General features: G+C 33.9%; 2 protein-coding genes across 3 annotated transcripts in view; both read left to right on the forward strand.

Moving 5' to 3' along the window:
• LOC130811050 (protein SABRE) overlaps positions 1 to 14,994 on the forward strand; it is a 33,665-nt gene extending 18,671 nt beyond the window's left edge. Inside the window, exons 12-23 of one of the 2 annotated variants that reach the window (XM_057677206.1) lie at positions 771 to 1,127; positions 1,272 to 1,390; positions 1,678 to 1,927; positions 3,441 to 3,665; positions 6,392 to 6,531; positions 9,679 to 9,751; positions 12,003 to 12,104; positions 12,358 to 12,525; positions 12,737 to 13,060; positions 13,143 to 13,310; positions 13,731 to 14,103; positions 14,349 to 14,994. In XM_057677206.1, the coding sequence (XP_057533189.1) occupies positions 771 to 1,127; positions 1,272 to 1,390; positions 1,678 to 1,927; positions 3,441 to 3,665; positions 6,392 to 6,531; positions 9,679 to 9,751; positions 12,003 to 12,104; positions 12,358 to 12,525; positions 12,737 to 13,060; positions 13,143 to 13,310; positions 13,731 to 14,103; positions 14,349 to 14,473 (2,424 nt within the window). In that variant the 3' untranslated portion in view covers positions 14,474 to 14,994. Of the gene's footprint in view, positions 1 to 770; positions 1,128 to 1,271; positions 1,391 to 1,677; positions 1,928 to 3,440; positions 3,666 to 5,224; positions 5,469 to 6,391; positions 6,532 to 9,678; positions 9,752 to 12,002; positions 12,105 to 12,357; positions 12,526 to 12,736; positions 13,061 to 13,142; positions 13,311 to 13,730; positions 14,104 to 14,348 lie in introns of those variants that run through there. The other variant, XM_057677207.1, reaches the window with a different exon arrangement.
• Positions 14,995 to 16,487: 1,493 nt separating this feature from the next.
• The window catches only part of LOC130810869 (uncharacterized), a 6,969-nt gene continuing 6,400 nt past the window's right edge, over positions 16,488 to 17,056 (forward strand). Inside the window, exon 1 of the mRNA XM_057676993.1 lies at positions 16,488 to 16,517. Within this exon, the coding sequence (XP_057532976.1) occupies positions 16,488 to 16,517 (30 nt within the window). The remainder of the gene's footprint in view (positions 16,518 to 17,056) is intronic.

The following is a 17,056-nucleotide window of genomic DNA, read 5'->3' on the forward strand; positions in this document are numbered from 1 at the left end:
AGGTATTACTTCTGTTGCAATTTTCTTGGTTAATGTAGCCGACACCATATATTGGGATAAAAGGCTTTGACATTGTAGTTGTCTATTACATAGTTACATGGAACGTGGAACGTAGCCACGTTCTGCGATCCGGGAACGTCCGTCTCCAATCACTAGAAACGCGACCCAAATTGCTCAAGGTGACGTCCCGGTTTAGAAGACCTTTTGTTAAAAGGTATTTTGGCCTTTATTTACAAATTTAAGAAAAAAGAAGGTAGAAAAAACGATATGAAACCTAGAATTTAACAAAATTCCACTTGAAAATAATTTCTTAAAGCGAAATAATCATTTTAATTTAATCTTGTTTTCAAATATATATTTTACAGATAATGTATCTCGTACCCAATCGTTCCAAAGTCAATCTAGGTTGTCTTTTACGTTCCCGTTCCCGTTCCATGTTCCAAATCGAATGTCGTTCCAGGTAACAATGGTCTATTACGATTGGTTTTTGCTAATAAGAACTTGAATCTTTTGCTATGAATGAATCAATTAAACTTGACTCATTGAATCAAATTTTTTAATGAACATTTTCTTTCCATTTTCTTTGGTCTTTATTCTGCTTGGGGCATATGGGTGGTTGGGATGAGAAACGTGCAAGAGAACATTCCAAGTAAAAGTATGGTCAATGCTTTTGGTGTATTGGTTTTGGCCTATATCTGATTATTGTCTTAGAACAGAGCTGTAACAAAGCCATTATTATTGCCTATTGATATGTGCCTGTGTTCTGCCAGGGTAGATTTTTGCTTGCTGCTATGAGTGGCCGTGTCCTAGCTCGTTCCTTCCATTCAGTTGTTCAAGTTGGATTCCAGTTGATTGAACAAGCGGTCAATTCAGAAAGCATACACAACTCTGAGTATGGACCAGAGATGACATGGAAACGAATGGAATTGTCTGCGATGTTGGAGCATGTACAGGCTCATGTTGCCCCAACTGATGTTGATCCCGGAGCAGGCTTGCAGTGGCTTCCAAAAATCCGTAGAAGCTCTCCCAAAGTTAAACGTACTGGTGCTTTACTGGAAAGAGTTTTTACCCCCTGTGACATGTATTTTCGTTACACTAGGCATAAAGGTGGGACTCCAGAATTGAAGGTATCGAATTCTTAGCATCATGCTCGTAATTCTACTCTATGATGTGGCATTGTCAATATCAACAAGCTACAATTTGTTTTCTGCTGTATTTAATGTAAGTAGTGAAGTCATTTCATTAAATTCTCTCCTATAAATTTGATGCAGGTGAAGCCCCTCAAAGAGTTGATTTTCAATTCGCATAACATCACTGCATCAATGACTTCTCGACAGTTTCAAGTCATGTTAGATGTCCTAACCAACCTTCTGTTTGCAAGACCTCCCAAGTATGAAACATGTTCCTAACAATTTTTTAATAAAATTTTTTTCATTAATTAAATTACTTCAAAGAGCAATATTCTATAGTCATGTTTTGTGAAAATTGTAATGCTACTAAAGAGTAGATTTTGTGAGATTAATAGCACAGTCTTCTTTTGCCATACCCTACAACTGCAAAGAGGACATTTCCTTATGAAATCATGAACAGAAAGGAAATCAATTTAAAGTTCTGAATACAGTTTGAACCTTATACATACATGCCCTTTGTTATTGTTTCTTAATAATTATTATGCAGGCCCAGGAAGAGTAGTCTGACCTATCCTTCGGAAGATGATGATGATATCGAAGAAGAGGCAGATGAAGTGGTTCCTGATGGTGTTGAAGAAGTAGAATTAGCTAAGATCAAACTAGAACACAAAGAGCGCGAGAAAAAGCTACTTCTTGATGACATCATGAAATTATCACTTGGTAATGATGCTTCTGTGGACCAAGTTCCAGAGAAAGAAGGCGAGTTGTGGATTATATCATGTGGAAGATCAACACTGGTACGCCACTTTATATTAACTAAATTACTTACGCTGCTTTAATAACCTACTATAGTTTTATTGGTCCTAAACGCATCAACCATTCGTTTATCAAAATATGAAGCGTTATCATTTCTTTTTGTTCACTTTTTTTTTCTCATTTTTGATTTAAGGCATTAGTCTTTCGCACTTCACTGTACAAAGCTACAAATACAATAGTCTGACATTTGTTTCTAATAGCAAGGTTATAGGTTATGTAATACTATTAATGCGATCAACAAATAATTGCTAATAAGTTTTATTATTTCTTGACATGGGCAAAAATATGTTGAATTGCTTTATATATTGGAAGCAAAATATGTTGAATTGCTTTATATATTGGAAGGGAGATATTAGTACAATTTATGTTTGCAGAATGTAAAACTTAAGTTCTTGGAGAGATTCTTAGGTCAAAGTGGATCTTTCATTTCGTAAATTTGAAACCTTTGAAATCATCTTTGTGTTTTGTTTATTTTCTTATAAAATAGTTAGCATATAGATCAAGTCTATTTTATTTGCTCCTTGTCTTTGTTTTCCCTCACTCATTTTATATATTATCATGTCACCTACCATGTCTTGATTTCATTAGTGCAAATTTTTGTGATTTGTTTATGGAGGAATAAAGTATTATTGGTTATTTCTTTTATTGTTTTCTTAAAATGACATGTCTACTCAATCTCTTCATCTATCATGGAATATAAAATGATTTGAACTTGGATTTCTGTTGAATGGAGTGGTATTCCTCATAATTATTTTCCCAGTAGAGAATATGGAACTTAATAGGTGCAATCTGAAGTCCTTAACTGGATAAGTAGGGATGGTAGATAAAAAGAGGCAAAGGGACCTTGTGACTTGGACAGGGAAAATCTACACTTAGTTGACCCTTGGGATGCTTTTTAATGGTTGGTTCTTCTCTGTGTAGGCATAGATTCATATAAAATTAACATTTTTTATACATCGATTGATTTCATATGGGACTTGATTTAATAAGAGATGGAGAAGTTGCTCTGTTTTGAAAGAGTAATAATTACGTATTTTGTTTGAATGGTCTGGATCCTTCATTTCAGATAGCCTTGTTTGATGTGAAGTTTCTTGCATTGTACACGTGATTTGATCTTTAAAATAAATCAAGGGAAAATCTAGAGCTTCCTCTAAAGTGATGCTTCTGAATTTTAATGACATGTCAATGTCAAATTGTCAGCTATGCCTACTTTGGCACCCAATAGAGAAAGTAGAACAACTATTCTCATTGAAGTTTTTGTTGACGATCAGATTAGCCATGTCAATACTAAGCCTGTGATGGGTTTGGTTCTCCCTTTTCTTGGTATCTTTATATTATCTGGAGTATTTCTGAGTCTAACCCTTTGGCCTATTAAACTGAGTCTGAGCTACTCTTTTTAGTTTCTATGGTAGTTTGTTCGAAGCATGCTTGCTAGAAACGTTTGGATACTTTTTCATAACTTTTCTTAATAGTTTATTATGCTCTCCTTATTAGGTGCAAAGATTGAAGAATGAGCTTGGGTATGTGCGCAAGTCAAGAAAAGAGGCATCAGCATTATTGAGGATTGCTTTGCAAAAAGCAGCTGAATTACGCTTGATGGAAAAAGAGAAGAACAAAAGCCCCTCTTATGCTATGCGAATCTCTGTGCAAATTAATAAAGTTGCGTGGAGCATGCTTGTCGATGGAAAAGCATTTGCTGAAGCAGAGATTAATGAAATGGTGAGTACATGCTTTAGTAATGGCCCTTGATTATCTGTGATTCACATTTTGTTTTGTTTTTTTGTTATATAAGATTTGAAGTCAAAGGATTGGGAATGAAGGAGAAAGGGAAGGAAAGACCATAGTGGAACTATAAACAAGAAAGGGGAGAGAGTAGTTCTATCTACCGCTCCCATAAATTATCTTAAAAAACCGTCAACCTTCTGGGTCAACCTGAATCAGAACATTTTAATTTATGCACAAGGATTGAATACAAATTAGTGAATCTTAAAATGAACCCGACATTGTCCTGCCTACAACTATGCCCAGTTGACCCATTGGACTGGTTTTTAGTTGGCGGCTTATAGTTTCTGTGTTTGGAACATTAAATTTTTTGTTGATGACTCGGCTTTGCTTGTTTTTGATAGAAATGTCCTGCTGTTCTTCAGAAACTGTTCTACTCTTTAGTTTGATATGTTGAAGCGTGCACTGTTTGGATTTATCCTAGGGCCTTATATGCAATGTTCTTAAATCTCTATTTTCGGGTCAAGCAGTCACAACTCACAACTTGTCTTTGAACTTTGAAACCTTCAATTTGAAAAACCTATAGGGCTAGATTTTGTGGCTTATTAGGCCTTCTCTTTGTGTTGACGTCACTGATTATTTATATGGTGAATCTGGCTTTGTGTTCTGCTAATGCTTCAGGTTAGTTTACTTATTTTGTAGTCATTATATGTGCCCTTACACAGATCTCCAACTCCTATTGTCCCAATTCCAAATTTCATTAGGAAAGTCAATGCTCCTATAGCTATTAATGTATTATGTCCAATAGGAGACGTATCTCCTAATTGCAAATGGCGCTAGAAGCTTAGAATTGTTGAATACAAAAATCTAGTGATTTTTTGATTGCTCTTGTTAATAGTAGTTGCGGGAAGAATGACCTCAAGCTTGCATTTAACTCTTCAATCTTGAATAGATCTTGGATCCAAGGCTGTTAGAATCAAGATTCTACTTAGAAATGGCTCTATAATGGATCATAGAATTAAATCGCAAGACTCAATCTCACTAAATTAAAAGAATCTACCAAGAAGTGCTCTATGTTTGGTCAGTATGAAAGGAAAACAATTCTAAAATTCGGTATTTTAAGTAATTTTCTGTTTTATATATAATAATTGAAAATTTGATATTGAACCTATATATCAGTCTTTATCTTTGCAGAATATTGTACAATTGTATGATTCTATCCTACTTTATCAATTCAACCATTTTCTCTTGAGTGATCATAAAAAATCAAAATGATAGTTTGAGCCAGTCATTATTAATGTTGATATTTCCTGCCCTCTTCTTGGTCAGTCTTGATGTTGGAACATACTTGATCACTGTTCTGAACTTTAATGTTGCTAATCTTGTTGTTATGATTGTTAGTACAATGAATAACACCAAAATTTTCTCAAAATTGATACCTTTTCTGCTAGATTGTACGCTTTGATATCAGCAGTGAGAGTTTGCATCTCTTTTGATGTTGCCTACTCATTAAAATTTGTTACACGAATTTGATTTATCTATTCCATGGATAGCAGTGATGCACATAGAGAACGTATGCACTGTACAAAGGAAGCCTAGTGCAAATACAAGGACAAGTATCAGCTAAACTTTACAAAATCAGAACAAATTATTCCTTTGAAGGCGATTGAGGACTAAAGAAATAGAGAGAAATGGGGAGTTGATGAGGATGAGGATTCAAGAAAATATAACAAACAACAAGAAGCAATTTAAAAGAGAAAAGATAGAACATTAAGCTCTCTAGGACATACCTGTCATCAAGTAAGCTCATCAACTTCAAGCAATCAAAATGAAGTTTACCTTTGAAAACTCTTAAGAACTTTGATAATGGTCAAACAAGCTCACATCTTAATTCACTTCATTCAATATCGGATTGTTTTGGTGAAAATTCCGATGAACATGAGCTCAAATTGTTTGTGTGTCATTGCTAGCAAGAACCTGTATGAGGGAGAAATTGATGTGCTCAATTGAACAAACAATCTACTCGAGAAATTGATTCTAGGGTTGAATGAGATTTGTAAGAGAATATCAATTCGTGAGCTAATTTGTTTTGATTAAATCTACCTAGAGAATCAGTTTTTGAGGTGAACGTTGAAGTCAATTTTCTCACTATACTTTTGCGCGTTTGGAACGAGATTTGTTGTGTTGATTCTGCTAACACCAAAAAGTTGTTTCCATCCATTTTGGTGCACACCTCCTCTACTTTATTAACGAAGAGCTGAAAACTTTCTGGCCTTATTAATGTACATAGAGATGGTCCAACTTGCCATGCTTACATACAACTTAATTTACAATACGTAAGTCCCATGCAAGGAATCTAGAATAATCATGTTCTTTTTGAGCTAAGGGTTCTAATCTAATTATAATGACCTTCAAATTCAAGAATCATATTTTGGTGTACTTGTATTCACATCACGCATACTGTGCCAGTAGCAATATCCTGTAAACTGGAAGGTTTTGGATTTTCTTTTCTATGTTACCTATGAATCCTTAATCTAAGATGGGATGCATGCATTTCCAAAATCACCATTGCAGTTCATCTCAGTTTTTTTTATTATATTGCCCTCAGAGCTGTACCCAGGCTTTAGACATGCTTTGGCATTAATCTAGTTGCAAGTGATACATCATATATGGTGAGGAAAGCCTTCCATTGCTCTCTGATGATCTTTTCTTGCTACATGCAGATTTATGATTTTGACAGGGATTATAAAGATGTTGGTGTGGCTAGATTTACGACAAAGTATTTGGTTGTAAGAAACTGCCTGCCAAATGCAAAGTCTGATATGCTTTTATCAGCTTGGAATCCTCCACCTGAGTGGGGAAGGTAAGCACCTTATCATTTCTCTAAGGATCTTATGTATTTTTCCAATGCTACTGCAGCTAAACCTCTGAAGTTTTAATTTGTCATAGCTTTGTCTGAGTTCTTTTGGGCAGGATTAACAGGGGTTTTTATCATATTTTTACCCCTACATTGAGTTGTGTTAAACGTCCATTTTAAAATTTTATCCCTATATTGAGTTATGATAAATGTAAGAACTCAATGATCAGTAATACCATAGGTGAAAACCACCAACCAAGATGCAACTATCAAAGATCAGAGTGCTGGCTAGCACTGAAACCTTGCTTGACTTGCAAAATTTTGAACTTTATGATCAATTTCCTTGAATCAAAAGAGTTAAATAATTTCTCGAATGAATGAAGTTTTGTGTTTAACTTCTCAAACAACCCTTTTAATTATACCAAAGAACTTCAGCTTGCTTATTGCAGTAATACCTGGCAAGGATGTCAAACCATTTAATTGAAGTAGTAAGTTATAATTTTATCCTAGTCTAATTAGTCTTAATGACCATATGCTGTTTAATTAGGACTAGTAAGTTATAAATGTATCCTTGTTCATGAAATTATGCTTAATGGTGTTGTTGGTTGATGGTTGTTGGTTGTTGACTCTAGGCTTTTGGGCCTTGGAATTGTCGGTTTTAAAATGTACCATGTTTCTTGAATCACTGGAACTCTTATTTAAGTCCAAAACTAAATAACTAATAGTGATGAGAATGACGACACCAGTTGTTGAAACAGAATGTTTGTAATGGGATGGTCGTATTGATGAGTCTCTGAAAGTGCAAGTCATTTATTAAGTTACAAGATCTTTCTTTGCTTTTGTTTTTTTAATCACAAATGGTTGTGCAGCTGTCGTCTGAAATAGTAGAATTTTATAGCCTGAAAACTGTTGCTATTTCAAGGTATCAAGTCTCGTGTTAAGTACAAATTATGTCATGTATTTTGGATATTTTTTTAATGATCGATGTTTGGGGGACTCAATGCTATCAAACAAACACTTAAGTCAAATCCAAATAGGTTCTTTTTTTGTAATTTAGTATCACTATCAAGTACAAAACAACATCCTCAAGCTCACAACCATCACAAAGACAAGTTGAATGAGTGAAAAACATAATCATTTACAAAGGGCGTTTAAACAGTCATGTTGATTCAAAAGCTCATATTCCTTCTTGAATAACATTTTTTTCGATTTATACAAGAGGGGAAAGCACTTAAAGGGACGAAAATTATAAGTAGAATGCACTAAAAACTGATTACAAGAATAAACGAAAAGGCAGCTTTTAACTCTTTATTCAGCTTCTTTTGATTCTTCATGCGAACTTCTAACTCTTTAACTTGAAATTTAGTTGTGATGCTTGAGGCTCCCTTCATCTTTGAGCGTCTATGCTGTACTTTCTTTTTTTCAGGGTTCACAACTACTATTAACGAGCATTTTATTGAACAAGAATACTAACTTACTTAAATCTGTGTTACCCGGACACATCGAAAACCTGGACATACCCGTGACCACAGGACACGGACATGGGATCCATGTCTGATCCAATATAGTGAACTTGGACACTTTAGGTTTAAGAACTGGGCATACTAGATTAGAGAGGAAAAGAAAGATTATAGAAGAGAAAGAAGAATGGGAAAGAGGAACCAAGAGGAGAGAGAGGAACACCATTAAATGGTGAGGTTGATAGAATTTTCAAAACTGTATAAAAAAAGAACTTACCTTTGGTTTCATGGCAACAAAGTGAAAACAACAAAACAAGAAAAGAACCTACCTTTTTTTGTGATTTTGTAATTTTAGGTTAAACTAATTTGTGGGCTTGACCCAATTCATTTTCCCTTGTCTATTATACATATGTGATCTCTTTCTCTCTCTTTCTCTTTCTTTCTCTTTTTCTTTTTCCTTTTTCCTTTTTATATTCCTTTTCTCGTTTTTTAAATCCTCTTATTTTTTTATTGAATATTATATCATCAAAAACATTAATGTACCTATTGTTACGAAGTCACCTTAGTTTGCGTTCTGTGTACCCGTTTCACTCCTAATTTTCAGAATATTGTGCTCCGAGAAACAATGGTTTTTTCTCTTCTGAAATATTTGAATATTAAATATAAAAAACTCTTTATTTTAAGATATTAAAAATAAAAATATTTATTTTAATTTTTATACTTGAAAAATATTTTTTGTTATAAACTTTACTTTTTTAAGATGCGGTTGTGATCGAGTTCGCAAACAAAATTCAAACAATTGTCCCCATGTCAATAATTCTAAGCAGTGTCGAGTCACACTCATACATGTGTCGAACATTGTTATCAGATCAGTGTCCATCTAACATAGCTTAAAATGTGCTAACTGACTATAACCTCATGCATTCCTATGCACGTCTTAAAGAAGGCACCAAATGCGGTGTTTCTTGTGTGTCTCGCCTTGTGCACCTCGAGCTCAGGCTCCGCTGAAAAGTCCTTGGCTAAGTGAGGTAAAGCCCACCACAAGAGGCATGCGTCTTTGGCACCTTGTGCGTCCGATGCACCTCCTTGTTGGGGTGGGTAATTAAGTTAAGTTTGTTTGTTTATAAGGAAATAAAATTCGAAACCAAAATTTCTTATATATGAAGTTCGATAAACCTTACTTTTCTATGTAAAAAAAAGCAATTAAAGAAGAACATAACCTCGGTATTCTTCATCTTCTTATTATAATAGTTATGTGCTAAATTAGTGTTTACCGTATGAATAATGAATGTTTTTAGGTTTGTTGCTCTTAAAATATGAATGTCGTGTTGTTTTAAGTATTATATCTGCTTTAAAAAAGATTTTTAAGCTTTTTAGCAAAAACGTGCGCCTCGCGCTTTTTAAAACTAAGCTTGTTGCTTTTGGAATCTGGATCTTAATTCTATGTGAAGACAACTTGTCTAGTATGTTGAGTGATTTTGTAACTTTAGGATGTGACATATTGCTTGTGTTAGCACATTTTCCAAATTGTTTTGTGGGTGTGTTGGAGGATAAGGTGTACTTAGTTGTAGTTGATTTCACTCTTTGCCTTTTTAGTGTGTTTTGTACAGAAATTTTGATGAACTCTATGTTTTCATCTTGAGTCTATTGTAGTGCCAATTTGCATTTGTTTACTATCTATTCTACAATGCAGAAAAGTTATGCTTCGGGTAGATGCTAAGCAAGGGCCTCCAAAGGATGGCAACTCTACACTTGAACTTTTCCAGGTATATGAATTGACTTGTCTTGTCATTTGAGCAGTGAAAGATATGTCTCAGTGTGTTACATGCATATGAAATACTGTACGAAAAGAGAATACCAAGAATATGTCTATGAACTATGTAGTATGTTGAATCCACGTTAGTGCGTGTTGTTTGTTGATGATATATATGGTATATGAAACTAGAGAAAATGAGATCTCAACGTGTTACATCACAAATGACCTAAGAAGAGATGTAATGTTGGATACAAAAAAACTTTTTCTAGGTGAGTGTTTTATGTAGTTGCTATTTAAAGGTCAATTTTCCAAATGTAAATCATAGGATGAAGTGCAAGCTCAAATGGAGAGGTGCATCCATAGAATAAAAACTTCTCCGTTGAGTTACGTAACGCTCGTTGTGTAACTTGTTTGAGAGTTGCGGCGATGTTAAATCCGTTATATAACGGTGCATGAAATTCATGGTCAAAACACCACATTGAAAACTACGTAACGTGTAATGCCCATTATTTTACCGATATAACGATTATTTCACCGTTACAACAGTATTTGTCTCCCTATTAAAATTTCATTAATACCCATTAACTATAATTATTACGATCACTTAAATTATAGTTACTCATAATTTTAGTTGATAAACAAAATAATTAATTAATAACTCATAAGTTAACTGATTACACTAAAAGAACATCAAATACTGCAATTACAATAGCTATAGCCATATTATTGCATTGGCCGCGATTCGCTTTATTTCTCTGTTATAACCGTTTCCTTGGCATCGCAACCGTTTCCGCAAACGCATCCGCATCCGCAAGTTTTTTGCATGGGTGCAACTAGATGTTATGCGATCTTATAACTGTGTTGTTTCGTCACAAATGACCTAAGAAGAGATGTTGTGATGTTGGATACACAAGAACTTCTTTCAAGTGAGTGTTTTTTGTTACTAATTACTAAGGGTCAATTTTCTAATGTAAAACATAAGATTAAATGTAGGCTCAAATGGAGAGGTATGATAGGAATATTATGCGAACGAAGTGCCCCACAAAGGTTAAAGGAATGTTTTTACCGTACATCATTAGAACACTATTCTATATATGCAAGTGCTATGATGAATGAGTGGACATATCATAAGGATAAATTTCAAGATACGATTTAGGAAACAGTTTTGGAGTTGCATATAGCGAAGGTAAGCTGAAAAAACAATTTTACGATGATTTGATACCGTGTAAAGAAGATTAGTGAAATCTTCTATGTGAAAATTTTAGGAAGCTTTTCATATATATATATATATATATATATATATATATATATATATATATATATATATATATATATATATATATATATATATATATATATATATATATATATATATATGTTACTTGGATTGCAGGAGTGAAGAATGACATTAAGAATCGGTATCTACAAGGGTAATGACAACACATAGGAATCAATGGAAGAGAATAAATGTGTATAATTATTGGTTTTGATTTCTTAGTTGTGTAGAAGAATTCATGTGGATGATCCTTGGTTTTGAATTTTTAGTCGTGTGGAAGAATAATATAGATGATCATTGGAACTGATCTATTGATTCATGTAGCCGACCCCAATTTTTTGGAACTAAGATTTGGCATTGTTGTAGATATAGTGCAAGGTAGGGTCAAATGAAATGTAATCATTGGTAACGATGATCTCATCGGTTTGTTTTGGTTCATGTAATTGATCCCATGTTTTGGATTAAGCCTTCAGCAATTTTGTAAAACATTTTATGTTGTTGTCTTTAATTTTCATATGCAACAAGTGCATAATATGCTTTGTGGTTTGATGCATCACCTAGAATAGGAAGTATTCAACTTTGACTAGCCTGAGATTGGTCTATTGTTTGAGTTAATGTGAACAAGACAAAAAACATTGAATCAAAAGTGATTTTGTATCATCTTTATGCTTGAGAGTTTGAAAGTAGTGCCTGAACTGCTCATTGTGTAATGTTAGCGTGATCTTGCATCCTAAAAGCCTGTGAAGCTTTGGCTGGTGTCTGTCCTGGTATAGCTAATAAGTGCGCTTCTTTTTTCTTTTTCTTTTTCTTTTTTCCTTGGGATTTTCTGGTTACTAGCTTTTTTTGTTAGTTTTTAATCTCCTCAGATGATTTTGCTAGTCTCAAGACAGTTACTAACTTACTAGTATTACTTTTATCCTCCAATACTTGACCTTAATTCTGTATATGTAGTTAATATTGATATTGCTTGTTCTCTGTGCTGCAGGTAGAAATATATCCCCTGAAAATACATTTGACAGAGGCAATGTACAGAATGATGTGGGAGTATCTTTTCCCAGAAGAAGAGCAAGATTCTCAACGGAGGCAGGTTAGTTTATATGGTTCTACTGAAGTGTATATGGTAAAGCTCCTTTATTCTTTTACACCAATGAAGAACCCCACCCCCCAAAAAAAATTAATATATAGAATAAAGAGCTCTTATGTACTGAACAGTATTGAGGTATATATTTGTAAGACAATGGGTGCACCCTCGTGCAAAAGGAGCACAAGAACAGCAGTTATCTTGTTCTGCCTGCTGATGAAACTATTCGTATTTTGACTTGTTACATTATACCTTGCAGGAAGTTTGGAAGGTTTCAACAACTGCTGGTTTAAAACGGGTGAAAAAGGCTTCCTCGTCACAAGAAGGTTCTGGATCTGCTGTGGCCAAGGAAACTGAAGGTTTGTCAAGGACAAGTGCCTCTGGACTATCCTCGACATCTGCAAGCACTCATGCTGAGTCCTCTCAGGTGAATTCTTGTTCCTGGATTCTAGTAATACATTTTCGGTAAAAGAGGAATCCTTTGGCATCATAGTTGTTGCTCTCATTATAAGTCTTGTACTTTTAGTGCCTTAGGGGAAGCTTTTGGCTTATTTTGTGTCAAGTTTTCATTTGAGAAGAACATTCTCCTGTATGCCAACTTATGAAATTTTAAAATAAAACATTGGCTTTTTACACAGGCATCAAAACAGAGCAAACCAAATGCTGTTGTTGTGCCAGAGCTAAGGAGAACGTCTTCTTTCGATAAAACATGGGAAGAGAACATTGCAGATTCTATTGCTAATGAGCTTGTTTTACAACTTCACTCTTCAAGCTCCTCTTATTCCAAAAGCGGACCTTTAACTGAGCAACAAGATGAGTCTTCTAAAGTCAAAGGAAAAGACCCTAAACAGATCAAACAAGGTCGTGCATCTCATGAAGAAAAGAAGGTGGGGAAGTCAAATGAAGACAAAAGATCAAGACCGCGCAAAATGATGGAATTCCACAATATCAAGATAAGCCAGGTGAGTTTCGTTATGATGGTGATTGTTTATGGAATTTGACAATATGCATTCTTAATTGTTGCATCTTAATTTAATTATGTAGGTTGAACTGTTGGTCACTTACGAAGGATCAAGATTTGCTGTGAGTGATTTAAGATTATTAATGGATCAATTTCATCGCGTTGAATTCACTGGAACCTGGAGGAGATTGTTTTCAAGAGTAAAGAAGCATATAATTTGGGGTGTTTTGAAGTCAGTAACTGGAATGCAGGTAAGCATCAGAGCGATAGTATATTAGAATTTGCATCCTGTTTTAAATGCTTTTGGCCCTCATGGCAATGATGTGCACCATAAATCATAATATTCATTATTCTTTGAGCTAGTCGTCACAATGAAATGAGATAAGCTTAACACTATTTTCACAAGTAATTGTCCTACAGTGCTTGATGAGTATTTGAAACTCGCTTGACGCTGTTGTCACAAGTACTTGTCCTACAGTGCTTGATGAGCATTTGAAACTAGTATTCAACCTGCTTTATGACCAGTGGACTTAAATTATTTTTCAGCCTTTTCCATCCGTGATGATTTGAATAATTTGTACGGAGTAAAAAATTAGCTTTTGGTACTTTGAAAACTAGCAATAGTTGGACTTGTCCTTGGTACTAAAGCTAACTTTATTTCCAATTTGCAGGGGAAAAAGTTCAAAGATAAGGCACAAAACCATAGGGAAGTTGTGGGACCTACAATCCCTGATGATCTTAACCTCAGTGACAGTGATGGTGGTCAAACAGGAAAAACTGATCAGTATCCAGTAGCCTTCCCTAAGCGCCCTGCAGAGGGAGCTGGTGATGGTTTTGTTACCTCTATAAGGGGATTATTTAATACTCAGCGTCGGAAAGCCAGAAAATTTGTGTTGCGCACCATGAGGGGTGAAGGAGACAGTGAATACAATGGGGAATGGAGTGAAAGTGATTCAGAGTTCTCACCATTTGCTAGACAACTTACAATAACAAAAGCTAAAAAACTGATTAGACGCCATACTAAGAAGTTCCGCTCCAGAAAAGGTTGGTCTATCCTTTGTCTCTTTAACCTGTCACTCCCCTATTGCTTAGTCTTTTTATTTGATCGGCTCCACTTTGGGGCCTTGAGGATGCAGATACTTTCTGTTGATAGTTTTATGCATGTAGGCCTATATACCATATTCATTATGTTCCAGATTTGTACCGCTGATACTCATTATTGTCATACTGAAGTGTATCATGCTGCTAAATATACATGTATATCCATACTGAAAAACATCTTGTATCAGGCTCTATACAACAAAGAGATTCGCTTCCGTCTTCACCAAAGGAGACAACCATACCTGAAAGTGACTCTTCCGATGAAACCTCACCTTATGAAGATTTTCGTGAGTATGAAAAACAGCAACAGTAAGGATGTGTAGATACCTTAAAAATAGGAGGCAGGTCATATATATTTTTTAGTAGTGAAGTTTCATAGAGAGCTTAATAGAGGAGGTCCATCTCCAGATGCCACTCTTTTGTTTAATGTGGTTGGATTTCTGGGTCTCGTTTCCAATTTGATCAAACACATTGTCTGCCGAGACCTAGACATCCGGAGCTGTTCGATCACTTGCATCTCGCCAAGGGCTCATTTCTTCATTCAACTAACTGTGCCTTCAGCAAGTTCTGCACCAATGAATGGCGCCATGATTTTGTAGGTATATTTTTCAAGTGTCCATTTCTCCTGTATATGTTACAAACTAGATTTAATATGCTGAGGAAAGGTACAATTTGTATAGAAAGAAAATTTTGTCCCGCCCCTTTAGAATTCACACCTTTAGTTTTCATCTAAAAAGTTTCAGATATGTTAAAAGTGAAGTATTGATGATAAAATATGCTCAAGTTTCCAATGAGTAAAATATTGCAGTTTTATTAAAGAATAATTTTTTAGAATAATTGAATTTTTGACCGATTTTCCTATAATAATTCAGGTAGTGTCTTGACTCTTGAGAGACCGTTTCTATGAGAGACGGTCCTCAAATCCAGTCCCTTTTCTTTAATTATTAAAATATATATATATATATATATATATATATATATATATATATATATATATATATATATATATATAATTAATAACAGCAGCCAAAAGAAGTCAGGGCTTCTTTCTCAAAAAAAAGCCTTCTATATTCCAATGCCCATCATTTCTCTTGGAAATTGATGCAAGATAAGTGTTGAACAATCACTATATTCTATTATCAATAAAAATTAAACGTATTCAAATATCCATTCACGCTTCCATTTCGAATTTATTTACAATCACTTCCATAAAGAAACACAATGAATAATTTGATGGAAGAATTAGAGCAATTTATAACAAGCTCAAGAAAAACCAAATTTGATATTTTTGAGAAGGAAGAAGAAAGACTAATATTTGGTTCTTGAAATTTTTGAAATTAAACCCCCAATTATTGTTTTGTCTTTTAAAATTATTTTCTATAAAAATTAATTGAAATAAAATCCCCAATTGTTGTTTTGAGGAGGAAGAACACAATGACGTTTAATATGATGATGATGAGAACACGATAGGTATTAAGTGTATTGTAAGTTGGCATTATGTCTGATGTAAGTACATATTAAGTGTACTGTTAGTTGGCATTAAGTATGATGTAAGTTGGCATTAAGTATGGTGTAAGTAGTCAATAAGTCTGATGTAAATTGGCATTAAGTCTGATGTAAATTGGCATCAAGTCTGATGTAAGTAGGTATTAAGTGTGATGTAAGCTGACATTAATTATGATGTAAGTTGGCATTAAGTTTGATGTAAGTAGGCATTAAGTTTAATGTAAGTAGACAATAAGTCTGATGTAAATTGGCATTAAGTCTAATGCAAATTGGTATCAAGTCTGGTGTATGTAGGTATTAAGTGTGTTGTAAGTTGGCATTAAATATGATGTAAATTGGCTTTAAGTTTGATGTAAGTAGGCAATAAGTGTGTTATAAGTATTAGATATGATATAAGTAGGCATTATGTATGAAACGTAAATATAATATAAATATACATTAAGATGGTATAAGTAGGTAGTAAGTGTATTGTAAGTTGGCATTAAGTACGATGTAAGTTGGTATTAAGTTTGATATAAGTAGGCAATAAGTCTGATGTAATTTGAAATTATGTCTTATGTAAATTGGCATCAAGTCTGATGTAAGTAGGTATTAGGTGTGCTGTAAGTTAGCATTAAGTTTTATGTAAGTAGGCAATAAATGTGATGTAAGTTGGTATTAGATATGATATAAGTAGGTACTAGGTATGAAATAAGTGGGTAAATTAGCTTTGTCATCCCTGTATACAAAATAACAAATTACGTATAGACAAATTATTAAAAATTAATAATTGGCATTAAATGACAGTATTTTTAATTTAATGCCAGATTACTTCACACTTAATGTCAACTTATATTAAACCTATTGCCAAGGTACATCAGACCTAGTAACCACTTGTTTCAGACTTCATCCCAATTTACATCAAATTGAATACCAACTTATATCAAACATAATACTAACTTACAATAGATTTAAATCCAACTTACATTAGACCTAATGCTAACTTATATCAACTTAATGCCAACTTGCATCAGACTCAATACAAATTTATATTAGACTTAAAATCTACTTATATCAAACTTAATATCCACTTATATCAGATTTAATGTCAACTTATCAGACTAATGACAATTTATAATAGAATGCCAACCTACTTCATCTGTTCCAAATTACTTATAACATTGGCTTTTTCATGCAGTACAATGCAATAATTTAATCCTTAATATCTTTAATTATGCGTAATAAAAAATTATAAAAATTTGATATTAATAGTCTTTGCATTGAGGTGAATCAAACAAGACCTCACTTGACTATGTTTTAACTTATAGATTAAAAATTAATAACAAATTAAGAGTGACGGATGAATAGTGCATAATTTCTAATGTTGCAAGTAATTTGGAACGGAGAAAGT

This window comes from Amaranthus tricolor, chromosome 4 (genome assembly GCF_026212465.1).
Source record: "Amaranthus tricolor cultivar Red isolate AtriRed21 chromosome 4, ASM2621246v1, whole genome shotgun sequence".
Classification (NCBI taxonomy): domain Eukaryota; kingdom Viridiplantae; phylum Streptophyta; class Magnoliopsida; order Caryophyllales; family Amaranthaceae; genus Amaranthus; species Amaranthus tricolor.